The 16,366-nt window shown below is 42.2% G+C and overlaps 1 protein-coding gene across 1 annotated transcript in view; it reads right to left on the reverse strand.

The window, feature by feature from the left end:
* The window catches only part of BMERB1 (bMERB domain containing 1), a 251,038-nt gene that overhangs the window by 51,369 nt on the left and 183,303 nt on the right, over window positions 1-16,366 (reverse strand). Inside the window, exon 2 of the mRNA XM_075317971.1 lies at window positions 1,777-1,900. Within this exon, the coding sequence (XP_075174086.1) occupies window positions 1,777-1,900 (124 nt within the window). The remainder of the gene's footprint in view (window positions 1-1,776; window positions 1,901-16,366) is intronic.

Consider the following 16,366-nt stretch of genomic DNA (forward strand, 5'->3'; position numbering starts at 1 on the left):
AACAGCCAGGAACTTAAAGCTTGGCGGAAATGGGTATTCCAAATGGACAATGACCCAAAGCATACTGCCAAACTGGTTACAAAACTGGCTTAAGGATTACAAAGTCAATGTTTTGGAGTGGCCATCACAAAGCCCTGCTCTCAAGCGTATTGAGAATTTATGGGCAAAGCTGAAAAGGCAGGTGTGAGCAAGGCGACTTACAAACATGGCTTAGTCACATCAGTTTTGTCAGAAGGAATGGGCCCAAATTCCTACCAACTATTGTGAGAAGCTTGTGGAAGGAGATCCAAAACGTTTGACCCAAGTCATACAGTTTAAGGGCAATGATACCAAATACTAATGAAATGTATGTAAGCTTTTGACTTTGCAGAAAGGAAACAAAAATGCCATAAACATTCTCTCTCTCATTATTCTGGCATTTGGCAAATATAAATAATTTTCGTAACCTAAAACGGGAAAGGTTTATTCTGATTTCATGTCAGATAGTAAAAAAACATGCAGATGTGTCTTTTTAGATAGTGTATGTAAACTTCTGGTTTCACTGTATGTCCCTATCCTGGGTCCCTTCCTGGTATATATGTCCCCATCCTGGTATATATGTCCCCCATCCTGATACATAAGGGTTGTCCCCACCTACAAATTTTATTATGGAGAATCTCATCTGCACGCAGTCGAGTTTATTCTCAAATGCAATTATTGATACTAATACATAATGAGTTTATTTTATATACTTTATCCATATATAGCAGTCTGCATAACAAACAGTGTGCTTTCAAATAATTAACATATAAAAAAATCCCTTTTCTTATGCAAATCTCAACATATAAGGCTAAGTTCACATTTCCGCTAAAATCTATCAGTCACAATCCGCTGCTCTTGTAAACAGCGGAATCCGTTTAGCGGATTCCGCTGCTCCCATAGACTTGTATGAGCAGCGGATTGTGACTGATGATGCTGCGTTGCACCCTCCGCCCGACTGATCAGTCGTGGAACGACTGACCGCCGGGCGGGGGGAACGCAGCATGTAACGTTTTTTGAGCAGCGAGATCCGTCGGATTTCGCTGCGCATGCTCTCTGGCTCCCTGCACACGTCACCAGCTTTGGTTGGTTACCCGATATTTACCCTGGTTACGGTGCAAGGAGCCAGCGCTAAGCGGTGTAGGCCCGTAACCAAGGTAAATATCGGGTAACCAAGGTAAACATCGGGTGCTTTGCTGTTACCCGATATTTAGGCTGGTTACGTGTGCAGGGAGGCCGACACTTCCCCGCTCGGCCCCGCCCCCTCCCGCACTCCGCACATGTATGCACACACACACACACACACACACCTGTCCCCAGCCATGCAGACAAGCACTGCCACTGACACCCTCGTCTGGCCCCGCCCCCTGCTCGGCTCCACCCCCTCCCGCACTTTGCATGTGCACACACACACATACATACATACATACATACATACATGCACATACACACACTCACTCACTCACAGATACACTCACCTGTCCCCAGCCATGCAGACCGCAGCACTTCCACTGACATCCTCAGCGCCTGGCCCCGCCCCCCGCTCGGCTCTGCCCCCGAACTCCGCCCCCCGCACACAACGGAATCCGACAAAGAATTCTGTTCTTTGTCATCCGTTGTACAGCGTTGAACAGCGCATCAGTCACATGCGTCAAGCGACGCATGTGACTGATACAAATCAACGGAAATGTGAACTTAGCCTAAAAGCTTTGTACGCAAACAATGCCCTATGGCATTGCAAAGAAACAAAAAACTCACATGAACTTTAGTTCTGATTCCCTTCTGACCAACACTTCTCGAAGCCGCTGGATTTTTGTCATTTCAAGTTCAATTTCATCTGGTGTCATGGTTGTTTCAGCCATAGAAACAATGTCAAGTTGATCTAAATGTGGAAAAATAAACAATATATTAAAGAAGTGAGGACCAAATTTTCTCTGTACATTTTATTCTGCCCCATCCACATTTCATTATCACTTTTTTTTCAATAATATACGCAGAATAGCTTTGGCAGTTACATAAAAAGCCCAAGTGACAGCAAAGTGATCCCAACCTCTTACTTCAATGTAATATCATCTTATTAAAATAATACAGACACAGATAGTACTGTCTCTTGGTTGCTTTCAGTAAATTATATAAGCACAGATAGTACTGCCTCCCTGTTTCTACCTGTAAATGGTGTAGGCAAAGAGAACAACCTCCCTGTTTCTTTATGTAATTGACCTAGGCACAGATAATACAATCTCCTGGTTTCTCTATTTAAATGATAAAGGCACAAATAGTACTGCCACCCTCCATAAATTATGTAGGCACATATTGAACGGTCTTCCTGTTTTCTCTGTAAATGATGTAGGCATACATAGTACTGCCCCCTGTTTCCCTCTGTAAATAATGTGGCACAGCTAGAACAAGCTTTCTTTTTTCCTGGTAATCATGTACACTGATGAGAAAAAGGGTAACAATGTTTTGAACATTTGACTTTCAGGCTCCATATCTCCTATTCACTACAGCTTTGAGCGTGAGACTACCTTCATTTTTAAAGAACATCATCATACATAAGTTTGGCAACTATTTAGCATATGATTAGTTATACAGATTCTTGTCATGTCATTGCATTGTTACTGTTTTGCTCTTAAAAATCTAAAATTTAAATTTTTCTAATTCTGTTAGTATTTTGTAAATCCACCTTTGGCTTCCAACATTCCCTGAATCTTTCTGGCCATGCTCTCGATCAGATTCAAGCAGGACTCTACCAAAATCTAACTCCAGGTCTCTTCTACATGTTCTCAATATTGGTGCATACTAGTCTAATCACTTGGGTATGTATACAGCTTTTTCTTAAACTTCAACCACAAGTGTTCTATTGGGTTAAGGTTTGGGGAATGTGGGGGCCAATCCAGCACCTCTACTTCACGGTCATTGAACCATTTCTTCACAATCTCAACGTATGCTTCAGGTCACTATGTTTTCCTCTTCATAGCCACAGTATTCGAGCATAGAATGCAAAGTAACATATCTTGTAAGATACTCACTTAAAGCGCAGCATTGGGACCACCTTGGATTTTGGTCAAGTATCAAACGCATTTGGCTGTGAAACAACTGCATATCATCAGGCTTCCTCCTCCGAACTTGACAGTTCCTTTAATTTCTCGATCCGTTAGCCCCTTTTTCCCGTGTTTCTTCCAGACCCATTTGCACCCATCAGAGCCTAGTCTATTGACTTTGATCTCATCGCTCCAAATCACCCATTTCCAATCTTCTACTGTCCACTTTTCCTACTTTTATGCAATCTTGATTCGGTGCTTCTTATGATGATATTGAAGTTGAAACTTCTTCACCTTATATTGGGCCACCATTCTAGACTTGTGTAATGGTGCTTGTATGGATGTCTGTGATCTCCCTATTATGAAGCATACAAGCCACCTCCACTGCCGGGTTTGTAAGCCAGAACTGATAGACCTTGTAATGACCAGACTTGTTGACTCCAATATTTTGCCTGGACGTCCACCTTTTGCTTTTAAATGAAAGGACGGCCTTCATTTCATATTCTTCCAAATGTCATGGCACTCACATGATGCAGTTTGGCAATTTTCTTGGCCGAGAGACCGCTATCGATGCTTTATGATACGGTTTCTCTTTTCTTGAAAGATCATTTTCATATCTGCTCTTTCATTTCAACCAGTGACCTTTCACTTAGGAATCAACCTAATACACTGAGCTAATAGGGAATGTGAGAACAGGTTGTAATTTGTAGTATATAGGAACAAATATATTTTTCACGCAACTGGAGCAAAACAATAACAATACAGTCACGTGACAAGAATCAGCATAACTAATCATATACTAAATAGTTGCAAGTCAAATTTATATATGAGATAGCAAAGATGATTGTTTGCAAAATGAAAATAATCTCACGATCGAAGCTGTAATGGATGGTGAGATATGGAGCCTGAAAATAAAAAGTTCAAAACATTGTTACCTTTTTGCTTGTCAGTGTATGTAAAGGTAGTAGTGCAGTCTCATTTTTTATCTCTATAATTGATAGAATTGATGTAAGCACAATGTAGGCTCACATACTGTAGTTATACCTCCATTTTTGCTTCTCAAAATAATGTAGACACAGACAATACAGTATCTCTGTAAGTTATGTAGGCATAAACAGCACTGCTCTCTGTAAATAATGTATGCATAAATAATACTGCCTTCCTGCTTCCCTCTGTAAATAATTTAGGCAGAGATAATACAGCATCCTTGTTCAACCTTGTTTTTCACTGTAGATAATGTAGATGCAGATAGTACTGCCTCCTTGTTTCCCTCTGTAAATAATGTATGCATAGATAGTACTGCCTTCCTGTGTTCCTCTGTAAATTATTTAGGTACAAATAATACAACATCCTTGTTTTTCTCTGTAAATAATGTAGATAGTACTGCCTACCTGTTTCCCTCTGTAAATAATGTATGCATAGATAGTACTGCTTCCCTGTTTCCCTCTGTAAATAATTTAGGCAGAGATAATACAGCATCTTTGTTTGTTCTCTGTAAATAATGTAGATGCAGATAGTGCTGTCTCCCTGTTTCCCTCGGTAAATAATGTACATATAGATAGTACCGCCACCTTGTTTGCCTCTGTAAATTATTTAGGTACAAATAATACCACATCCTTGTTTTTCTCTGTAAATAATATAGATGCAGTTAGTACTGCCTCTCTGCTTGATTCTGTATATGATGAAGGCACAGATAGTATTGCTTCTCTCTTTTAGTAAATGATGTAGGCTCACATAGTACTATTGTCGCGGGCGGAGGGGACGCGCTCGCCATGCTCGGGTCCGGGGCTTCTGCTGCTGCTGCTCGAGTGGTGGACCGGACCCGGGGACTCGAGCAGCGCTTCTCACCCGTGAGTGAAAAGGGGGGTGGTATGTTTAGGGAGATTGTTCGTGACGCCACCCACGGGACGTGGTGATGATGGCACCACCGCTGCTGGTAACGGGGATCCCGGGACAGATGGTAGGGTGCAGCTAGGATGTTGTCTCCTCCGTGGGTAGGGGGGTTGGTGATCCCGGGGCCTGGTGGTGTAACGGGGAGGCCGCATGGCTGGGGTGCAGGGACTGCGCGGCGCGGTTCCGGACGGCAATGGTGTACTCACTCAGACAATCACTGACAGAGTCGTTGGTAAACCAAGAACGGCCAGATGGACGAGTCCCACAGCCGGCTGCAGTGTTGTTGTTGTGCTCTCCCCGGACGGCTGATGGTGGCTGTCTTTCCCCTGCACCTGTGAAGATATTCTTGACTCCTGTGGTTGCCCACCGGTAGCCCGCTCCCCGGCGTATAAGTGCTGTAGGAGCCGTTTTGCCCACAGGCGCTGGCCCTTGGATCTCTAGCCTGTGGCGGTGGCTGTATATCCTCTCTGGGTGGACTGTTGCCTTCAATCAGGACTTGGTTGTTAGGAAACCCCTGGGGTTCCTGTCACATTCGGATTTGACTATTGACGGCGGCTCCAAGCCTAGTCGGGGTCTGATGGCCCTGCCTGTGTGCTTAGCTGCACTCCGTTCCCCGGTCCGGTACCGGCGGGCCGACGCCCGACCCCGGTCCTTACGGCTCTGTGGAGTTCCACCAACTCCTGCAGACGGCCACCACCGTCTGCCAACCTTGCTGTCAGTGCCTGGGCTCCGACCCAGACACCTCAAGTGTTTACTCCTCTCACTTCCACCTCCAACACTAAACTGTCACTTTTCCCGCCTCCAGGCCTGTGAACTCCTCGGTGGGTGGGGCCAACTGCCTGGCTCTGCCCCACCTGGTGTGGACATCAGACCCTGGAGGGAGGCAATAAGGATTTTTGATTGACTGTTGTTGCTGCCTAGGGTGGGGGGTGTGTGTGTTGGTATGTATGTGACTACCTGGCTAGTCCAGGGCGTCACACTATCTCCTTGTTTCCTTTAATAAATGACTTTCGGCACAGACAGTAAAATCTCCATATTTCTCTTTGTAAATTATGCAGTCACATATAGTACAGCCTCCCTGTTTCCCTTTGTAAATAATGTAGGCACAGGTAGTACTGCCTCCTTGTTTCCCTTTGTAAATAACGTAGGCACAGGTAGTACTGCCTCTTTGTTTTTACTCTGTAAATTATGTAGATGCAGGTAGTATTGCTTCTCAATGTATTTCTGTACACGATGTAGACACCGATAGTTCGGTCTTCATGGCTACAGCTAAGCAAAAATTTCCAGATTTGTAAATGCATAAGAAACTAAACTAGGATACAATTGAAGTAAGAAGAAAGTCTTCTTTGGAATTCTAATAAGATCACTGGGAACTGATGTAACACATTGCTCAGTAAACCAGTCCTTAGCATATCAAAAGCAGACAACTTCTTCAAACACAAGCGCAGATATAATGAGAGGACAGGATACATCAGAGGTGACACGTCCACCTGTTTTGAATGATCTCAGCTATTAAGCTTAGCTGATGCTGGCTTCTAGCCTATACTCTGGCAGCCAATTTAAGGCAATTGAATAAAATTGTAAATGTATTCATGTCGTATACCAGGAGTCATCTTTGGCCCCCAGGCCACCTATATTTGGCTTTCCAGGTGATGGCAGCCCCAAGTACAATTGTGCACTAGCACCATTAGGACTGTCCTAATACTACAAAACCTACAGAACCTTGGCTCAAGAATCTCAATTATTTCAGTGGTATTTAAATGGAGTCTATCAGCGGTTTTGACCCTGTAAATCTGCTGACCGCACCACTCCAGTAGAGGTGTTTAAACTTATACTCACCTGCCCTACATTAAAGTAAGCCTAAACTTGCATATAAAATTATTACAAGTGCTCTTTGGGGGGGGAATGTAGATTCCTTAATGCAGAGATCCATCACTTAACTGTTATGGACTATGGCAGCGTCACATGCTAGGTTAAAACCATTTATGATGCTGCTCAAAAAATACAGTAAATGTTCCTTTAAACCACCACTCCAGCTATTTATTTATTTTTTTTATTTCCATGCAGGAGTGGTGCTTTAACTCTAAAGGGTACTTTACACGCTGCAATATCGGTACCGATATCGCTAGCGAGCGTACCTGCCCCCGTCGGTTGTGTGTCACGGGCAAATCGCTGCCCGTGGCGCACAATATCGCTAACACCCGTCACACGGACTTACCTTCCCTGTGACATCGCTGAGGCCGGCGAACCGCCTCCTTTCACACGGCAGCCGTCCAAAAGCAGAGGAGGGGCGGAGATGAGCGGCCCACCTCCTTCCTTCCTCATTGCCGGTGGAGACTGGTAAGGAGATGTTCGTCTTTCCTGCGGTGTCACACATAGCGATGTGTGCTGCCGCAGAAACGAGGAACAACCAGCGGCATGCACCACCAATGATATTATGAAAAGGAGCGTCGTGTCAACGATCAACGATTTTTGACGTTTTTGTGATCGTTGATCGTCGCTCCTTAGTGTCACATGCTGCGATGTCGCTAACGATGTCGGATGTGCGTCACTAACGACGTGACCCCGACGATATATCGTTAGCGATGTCGCAGCGTCTAAAGCACCCATAAGTCCCTTGCCCCTGTCTTATACTCACATGCCGTCATCTTCATCTGTTTCCAACATCGCTCCTGTCGATCTCTGGTACTTTGTGACCCGCCGGCAGCTCCAGTGTTTCATGGGGTGTACAACTCAATACAAGTCTATGAGAGCCTCGTTTTGGCCTTGTTCTGGCTCTCATAGACTTACATTAAGAGCTTGTGATGTAACTTCTAACCTCCAGTTAGAGGTTACAGGCACAAGATGGTGCTACAGGACTGGAGTGGCACTGAAAAAAGGTGAAAATGCTGATGACTGAGTATAAGACTGGGGCAGTGAACTTGCATTTCATGGCGCCACTCCAGCACTAAAAACAAAATACTGGAGTGGTATTCTAAAGGTATCCTATCTAGCGATTCCAGCAGTTTTGCATGGAAAGCCGATCTTTAACACTGGGCTTAAACACAATTAACACACTCATATCTTCAATAAAGTTTTTTTTTATTATGCAGTGTAACATAACATCCCTTTTCATATGTATTTCTCTCTGTAATTGATGTAAATGAGGACAAATCTTTAATGTATTTTCTTTAAATTCCCAAATGTAATACTGGAGACCATTTCAACGAGAATCACATTATAACTATGCTTAAATTGCACATTCTGTGCGTTATTAGATCACGGCAAAATTTTGTCAAAATTGCAAGATCCTAAATGCATCGTCAAAGAAATGCCCTGTTGCTCACAGTTAGCAATCTCTTTTTGGAGATATTACTATATTCAATTTTTTTTTCTGTAGCCATTCATTTATATCTATGTAAAGGAGATAAAAAAAAAATCTACAATAGAAAACAAGTAACCTAGCAGGCCTGCGAGGCCCCAGGTATGCGTTCTAGGGTTAATTTATTTCAGTAATTCAATACAAAAAGGGAAATGCATATATTATATAGAGTTATTACACACAGAGGGATCTATTCCTATACAGTTAGGTCCAGAAATATTTGGACAGTGACACAAGTTTTGTTATTTTAGCTGTTTACAAAAACATGTTCAGAAATACAATTATATATATAATATGGGCTGAAAGTGCACACTCCCAGCTGCAATATGAGAGTTTTCACATCCAAATCGGAGAAAGGGTTTAGGAATCATAGCTCTGTAATGCATAGCCTCCTCTTTTTCAAGGGACCAAAAGTAATTGGACAAGGGACTCTAAGGGCTGCAATTAACTCTGAAGGCGTCTCCCTCATTAACCTGTAATCAATGAAGTAGTTAAAAGGTCTGGGGTTGATTACAGGTGTGTGGTTTTGCATTTGGAAGCTGTTGCTGTGACCAGACAACATGCGGTCTAAGGAACTCTCAATTGAGGTGAAGCAGAACATCCTGAGGCTGAAAAAAAAGAAAAAATCCATCAGAGAGATAGCAGACATGCTTGGAGTAGCAAAATCAACAGTCGGGTACATTCTCAGAAAAAAGGAATTGACTGGTGAGCTTGGGAACTCAAAAAGGCCTGGGCGTCCACGGATGACAACAGTGGTGGATGATCGCCTCATACTTTCTTTGGTGAAGAAGAACCTGTTCACAACATCAACTGAAGTCCAGAACACTCTCAGTGAAGTAGGTGTATCTGTCTCTAAGTCAACAGTAAAGAGAAGACTCCATGAAAGTAAATACAAAGGGTTCACATCTAGATGCAAACCATTCATCAATTCCAAAAATAGACAGGCCAGAGTTAAATTTGCTGAAAAACACCTCATGAAGCCAGCTCAGTTCTGGAAAAGTATTCTATGGACAGATGAGACAAAGATCAACCTGTACCAGAATGATGGGAAGAAAAAAGTTTGGAGAAGAAAGGGAACGGCACATGATCCAAGGCACACCACATCCTCTGTAAGACATGGTGGAGGCAACGTGATGGCATGGGCATGCATGGCTTTCAATGGCACTGGGTCACTTGTGTTTATTGATGACATAACAGCAGACAAGAGTAGCCGGATGAATTCTGAAGTGTACCGGGATATACTTTCAGCCCAGATTCAGCCAAATGCCGCAAAGTTGATCGGACGGCGCTTCATAGTACAGATGGACAATGACCCCAAGCATACAGCCAAAGCTACCCAGGAGTTCATGAGTGCAAAAAAGTGGAACATTCTGCAATGGCCAAGTCAATCACCAGATCTTAACCCAATTGAGCATGCATTTCACTTGCTCAAATCCAGACTTAAGACGGAAAGACCCACAAACAAGCAAGACCTGAAGGCTGCGGCTGTAAAGGCCTGGCAAAGCATTAAGAAGGAGGAAACCCAGCGTTTGGTGATGTCCATGGGTTCCAGACTTAAGGCAGTGATTGCCTCCAAAGGATTCACAACAAAATATTGAAAATAAAAATATTTTGTTTGGGTTTGGTTTATTTGTCCAATTACTATTGACCTCCTAAAATGTGGAGTGTTTGTAAAGAAATGTGTACAATTCCTACAATTTCTATCAGATATTTTTGTTCAAACCTTCAAATTAAACGTTACAATCTGTACTTGAATTCTGCAGAGCCCAACTCGCGAAAATTGTGTCACTGTCCAAATATTTCTGGACCTAACTGTATATTATATAGAATCATTACACACAGAGGGATCTATTTTAAGTGTTTATTTCTGTTAATGTTGATGATTATGGCTTACAGCTAATGAAAACTCAAACATCATTATCTCAGAAAATTAGAATAATTACCACAAAACACCTGCAAAGGCTTCCTAAGCGTTTAAAATGGTCCCTTAGTCTGGTTCGGTAGGCTACACAATCATGGGGAAGACTGCTGACTTGACAGATGTCCAGAAGGCAGTCATTGATGAACTCCACAAGGAGAGTAAACCACAAAAGGTCATTGCTAAAGAAGTTGGCTGTTCACAGAGAGCTGTATACAAGCATATTAATTAAAAGTTGAATGGAAGGAAAAAGTGTGGTAGAAAAAGGTGCACAACCAACCGGGATATCCACAACCTTAATTGGATTGTTAAGAAAAGGCCATTCAAAAATTTTGGGGAGATTCACAAGGAGTGGACTGCTGCTGGAGTCAGTGCTTCAAGAATCACCACACACAGACGTATCCAGGACATGGGCTACAAGTGTCGCGTTCTTTGTGTCAAGCCACTCTTGACCAATAGACAACGCCTGAAGCGTCTTACCTGAGCCAAGGAAAATGAGAACTGGACTGTTGCTCAGTGGTCCAAGGTGTTGTTTTCAGATGAAAGTAAATGTTGCATTTCATGTGGAAATCAAGGTCCCAGAGTCTGGAGGAAGAGTGGAGAGGCCAAAATCCAAGTTGCTTGAGGTCTAGTGTGAAGTTTCCACAATCAGTGATGGTTTGGGGAGCCGTGTCATCTGCTGGTGTAGCTCCACTGTGTTTTATCAAGACCAAAGTCAGTGCAGCCGTCTACCAGGACATTTTAGAGCACATCATGCTTCCCTCTGCTGACAAGCTTTTTGGAGATGGACATGTCATTTTCCAGCAGGACTTGGCACTTGTTCACATTGCCAAAAGTACCAATACCTGATTTAATAACCACAGTATCACTGTGCTTGATTGGCCAGCAAACTCGCCTGACCTAAACCCCATAGAGAATCTATGCAGTATTGTCAAGAGACACCAGACCCAACAATGCAGACAAGCTGAAGATTTCTATCAAAGCAACCTGGGCTTCCATAGCACCTCAGCACTGCCACAGGCTGATCGCCTCCATGACACGTCGCATTGATGCAGTAATTCATGCAAAAGGAGCCCCGACCAAGTATTGAGGCATTTACTGTACAGATTTTTCAGTAGGAGCCAACATTTCTGAGTTTAAAATCATTTTTTCAGTTGGTCTTATATAATATTCTAATTTTCTGATATAATGACTTTTGGGCTTTCATTGGCTGTAAGCCATAATCATCAACATTAACAGAAATAAACACTTGAAATAGATCCCTCTGTGTGTAATGACTCTATATAATATATGCATTTCCCTTTTTGTATTGAATTACTGAAATAAATTAACTTTTTGATGATATTCTAATTTATTGAGATGCACCTGTATTTCTGCTTGATTTTTAACAATTACTAAATATACAGTACTTAAAAGACTATTCCACTACTAATTTGACTCCCTTTCATCTGTCCTAACTATTCCTAACTAACAATTTCCCAATATACTTCTGCTACCTACCCTGCAGGGCATGTCACTGGTGGGGACAGCAGCTTAGGAGTTCAGATCACATGCCACTCTGCGCTCAGCCTGCTTTATATGTGGGAATCTATTGATTTATTTTATTTTACAAATTCGCTAATTTATAGCTCTTTCCATAACCTTATTGAGAATGTATATACCATCAAAAAAATCATTACAGCTACAGCTAGTATATAAGAATTAATTTTATATTGTTCCCTATGGGTCATTTCCAGTCAATTAATAAGGTATGTCCAATTATTGTAATTTATAGGTCATTGCAATCAATGTATTCAAGGCAATGTATGAAAATGAAGACTACCATGGCGTGTATTTTCACTCATGTGTTTACATAAATCTGTGACTATTTCCATATGTACAAAACATGCATATCATCGGCTAATTAGTGCTGACTACATGATTAAATGCTATGGCAGAGACGACAATGAGCCAGCAGATCTGAGAAGGCTCTACGTACCTTTCCAGAATTAGTGAGTCAATCCGGCTGCAAGGCAACATGTGTTACATGTGGAAATGTGTTATAATTATATCTCTACTCCATTCAAAAGAAGAAATTACTTGCCTAGAAAATAAAATGAATGCAAGAATAGGAAATGTGCTCATCAATGATCTACAAAAGGAAAAGGCCAATGAAAACTTAGCGTGTCAAGTCCATACGTCAGGTGCAATTTAAGACAAAGTTAACCTTTCATGAAATATACACCAAATGACCTATCATACTGCGATTACGCTATTTACGTAGCTTAACTGTCTACTAACTTTGGAATATAGTGGCCAAGCTAAGATGCAAAATGAACATTTGAATGGTGCTTGCTGCAAAGGATTTGTACTGCTTATGGTGGAACGCCTAGATGTCATGGGAGTGTAGCAGTAACTGGAGTATAAACCTCTAAACTGGCCTTAAGACTAGGGACCCTGCACTGTCTCTTACCCCAGAGGTAGGCTTGATGGTAGCCAGGTCTGGAATGCCAGCATGACCCTAACTCCTGTCTGAACCCTGAACTAACTCCATTTTACCTACTGTATGTCATAGTTCTTTTCAGCTGTCAACAATGCCCTAATAAAGAAGGCACATGGGCGGAGCTTACCAAGTGATGGACCCTGAGATAATACAGCCCCTACACCTATCTCAGATGCATCCACCTCCATCATAAAATGGAAGAGACACATTTGGCTATGTAAGTATGGGAGTGACGTGAAGCACTTTTTCAGGCAATCAAAAGCGTGTAAAGCCCTCTCAGACCAGACAGAGAAGTCCATCCTTTATTAGTCATATCGGTCCAATCAGAGATCTTGCTATATCCAAAAACTTCTATATAAAGTTTCTATAGTAGTTCGTGAAACCTAAGAACCGCTAGTGCGCTTTAAGGTTTTCAGGACAGTCCCAATTTAATATAGCCTGCACCTTGGCGGGATCCATCCTGAACTCAGACACGAAAATGATGTAGTTCAAAAAAGGTAACTCCTGCACTGTGAATAAACACTTTTCAAGCTTAGCGTAAAGTTTGTTTGCCCTCAGTAACTGCAATATTTGCATGATGTGTTCCATGTGTGTCCTAAGATCATAAGAGTAAGGATGTCATCCAGGTAAACAATAACAAATTTACCCAAAGGTAAGAAAACACATCATTCACAAAGTGTTAACATACAGCAGGTGCGTTAGTTAAACTGAAGAGCGTTACCAGATTTTCATAGTGACCCTCTGGTGTAATGCCATCTTCCACTCATTCTCCTGAGAGACCATGATCAGATTATAATCCCTCCTGAGGTCGAGTATTTCTAAAGATCCCATATAAAATGCTAATGAGGCCAGTGACTAGTCGCAAGGGCGTTAGTTCCCTTGGCTAGTTGGCCCCCTTAGCATGGTATCACAGCCACAGGGATGTGCTAACATGCTATTCAATGCCCAGCGTCTAAGGATGGTTGCACTCACCTCTCTGCTGCCATCGCGTCCGACTACTGGATTTTGGCTCAGTGTGCATGATCCTGGACTTCCGGTCATGCGCACTACATGAGTTTGAAGCCAGGACACGTACAACCGGCTTCATAGTGTGCATGACCGAACGTCTGGGATCATGCGCACTGGGCCGAAATCCAGGAGTCGGACACGATGCCAGCAGAGATGTGAGAGTGACCATCCTCTCATGCTGCGCATTCATTAGCATGTTAGCATGCCCCTGTGGGTGTGCTTACATGCTAAGAGGGCCGACTAGCCAAGGGAATTAGTCCCTGGTCTCATTACCATATCATATGGGATCTTTAGTACTTTTTCTACAGATCTCTTTATCTATGCTACTGTGGGCTGGGACTTCTAGGCAGGAACTAGCAATATGAACCCAGTACCGCTCGTGGTTCTGGGTGCATATTGCACCTATCAGGTTGCCTTTAAAGGGGTTGTGTAGGATTAGAAAATCTGGCCGACTGTTACTGTTAGGGAGAAAAAAAATCTCACACGAAGTATAGTAGATCAGTCATCAGAATAAAACAAACATGGTATGTACAGAAACAGTTATGTGATATCTAGCAAGCTATAATTATAATCAATTATCAAGAATCTTGAATTTTGTGAAATAATAAGCCTTCAAGATTAATAGACTCTCAAAAGAATTAAATGCAATTTAAGTAATGATGAGGGCACATCTGTACTTTCTCTGCACATTCGTTGCTGCGGGCTTACCGAAAAGTCTCAATGGGCCCTTTATGATAGACTCGCATCTTAATGTCACTTAAGTACCTCATTCACCTTAAATCCATTACCGAAAGGTTGACATGTCAATTATGTCAATCTGCCATGAAAGAATGTGTATATTTATAGAAGAGATTGCACTGATGTGCGTTTGACATCATTCAAAGCCTTAAAACGGAATTTTCCAATGTTCTCTCCTAGTTACAGAATGGCCTACAAGTATGTATACAGATATTCATTTGCTATATCTAAATAGTAAGGAAAAGTTTAGCGTAGTGATTGCCTAATTTTCACAATCTCCTTGAATTGTGAACGGAAACATAAAATGACTTGGTAAGCATCACTTCCAGCTGAGTATGAAATTAACACATTAAACTTTTCAGTTTTATTCCTTTACATTCGTTCTGTAGCTTTAATGCAGTCTTTACATCCTTTAATTACGCTTGGAAAAAAAGGATTCTCTTCTGTAAAAACTCAGCATGGTCTCTCTGTTTTAAAAGCAGTGAAGCTACATATTGACTGCATAGATGCCACATGACCTGGGTTTCCTAGAATTGACCCAATTTATGGTCCTGGAATGACTTTAGTGAGTAGCATAGCTATTCTAGTCCCCATATATTACCTTATTCTGGTCCTCATATGTCCTCCCTCCTGGTCCCCATATAATCCCCCGTCCTGGTCTCCATATGTCATCCATCATGATTCCCATACAGTCCCTGACAGAAGTTCTGTCCATGTTATGTAAATAAAAGCTTATAACCTGACTTTAAATTCATCCCTTGGTTTTATAAATTACTCTTTTGAAAGCTGAAGCCCTCCCAAATTTGGTTTAGGTTATGAAAATAAAGTTGCCGCAAAGCTGAAATATTGATCATTTAATGAACACAGAAAGGTCAGATTTTAGCAAGACAAAAGTTTTGTCGCCTTGTCATATAATGCACCCAATCCTAGTTTACATCCTCACCTGTGCTCACTAAATGATCGGTTAATTAGTGGGTGTGTATAAAAAGAAACCCAGCACCCCAGACCTGCAGTTGAACTGCAACTTGACCTCTGACAACATGCCAAAAATCAACCCTGCGACCAAAGCCTTGATTCAAGAGGCTGAAGACCAGATCCACTGCAGATGTGGCTGGCACCTTTAATGTGTCTCAGCGTCAAGTACAAAGAATTAAAAAAAGATTTGAAGAGACTGGAGATGTTTTTGACAAGCCCAGGTCTGGCAGACCCCGCAAGACAACTGACCAGGAGGAACGTTTGTTGGTAAGAAAATCCAATGCCAGCCCCTCTTCCACTGCAGCAGAGCTCCAAAAGGCCTGATCACCTCAAGTCCCTGTGTTAACTAGAACAGTTTGTAGGATTCTGTCTCGAAATGACCTCCATGGTCGAATCAGTGCCCAGAAGCCAGCACTAAACAAAAGGCAATTAAAAAAACGCGTGGCATTTGCCAAGTCCCACAGCCTGCTAAACAGATGGACGCTGGAAAAGTGGCAGAAGGTGGATTTCTCAGATGAATCTTCACTTGAATTACACCACAGCCGCCACAAATACTGCAGGAGGTAGGATGAAAGAGGAAGCTTAGAAAACAAAACCAAAGAATCTAGATAAACTCTGGGAGGCATGTAAGACTGCAGTTTTTGCTATTCCTGATGACTTCATCAATAAATTGCATGAATCATTGTTGAACCCCATGGAGGCAGTCCTTCAAGCTCATGGAAGTCACACAAAATATTAAATATGGCTCTAATAGCACCACAACTTCATTCACCAATGTTATGCAACATATCTTTCACATTACTTTTTGTGGGCGACAAAACTTTTGTCTTGCCAAAATCTGACCTTTCTGTGTTCATTAAATGATCGATATTTCAGCTTTGCGGCAACTTTATTTTCATATCATAAACCAAATTTGGGAGGGTTTCAGCTTT

Source organism: Anomaloglossus baeobatrachus, chromosome 7 (genome assembly GCF_048569485.1).
Source record: "Anomaloglossus baeobatrachus isolate aAnoBae1 chromosome 7, aAnoBae1.hap1, whole genome shotgun sequence".
NCBI lineage: Eukaryota > Metazoa > Chordata > Amphibia > Anura > Aromobatidae > Anomaloglossus > Anomaloglossus baeobatrachus.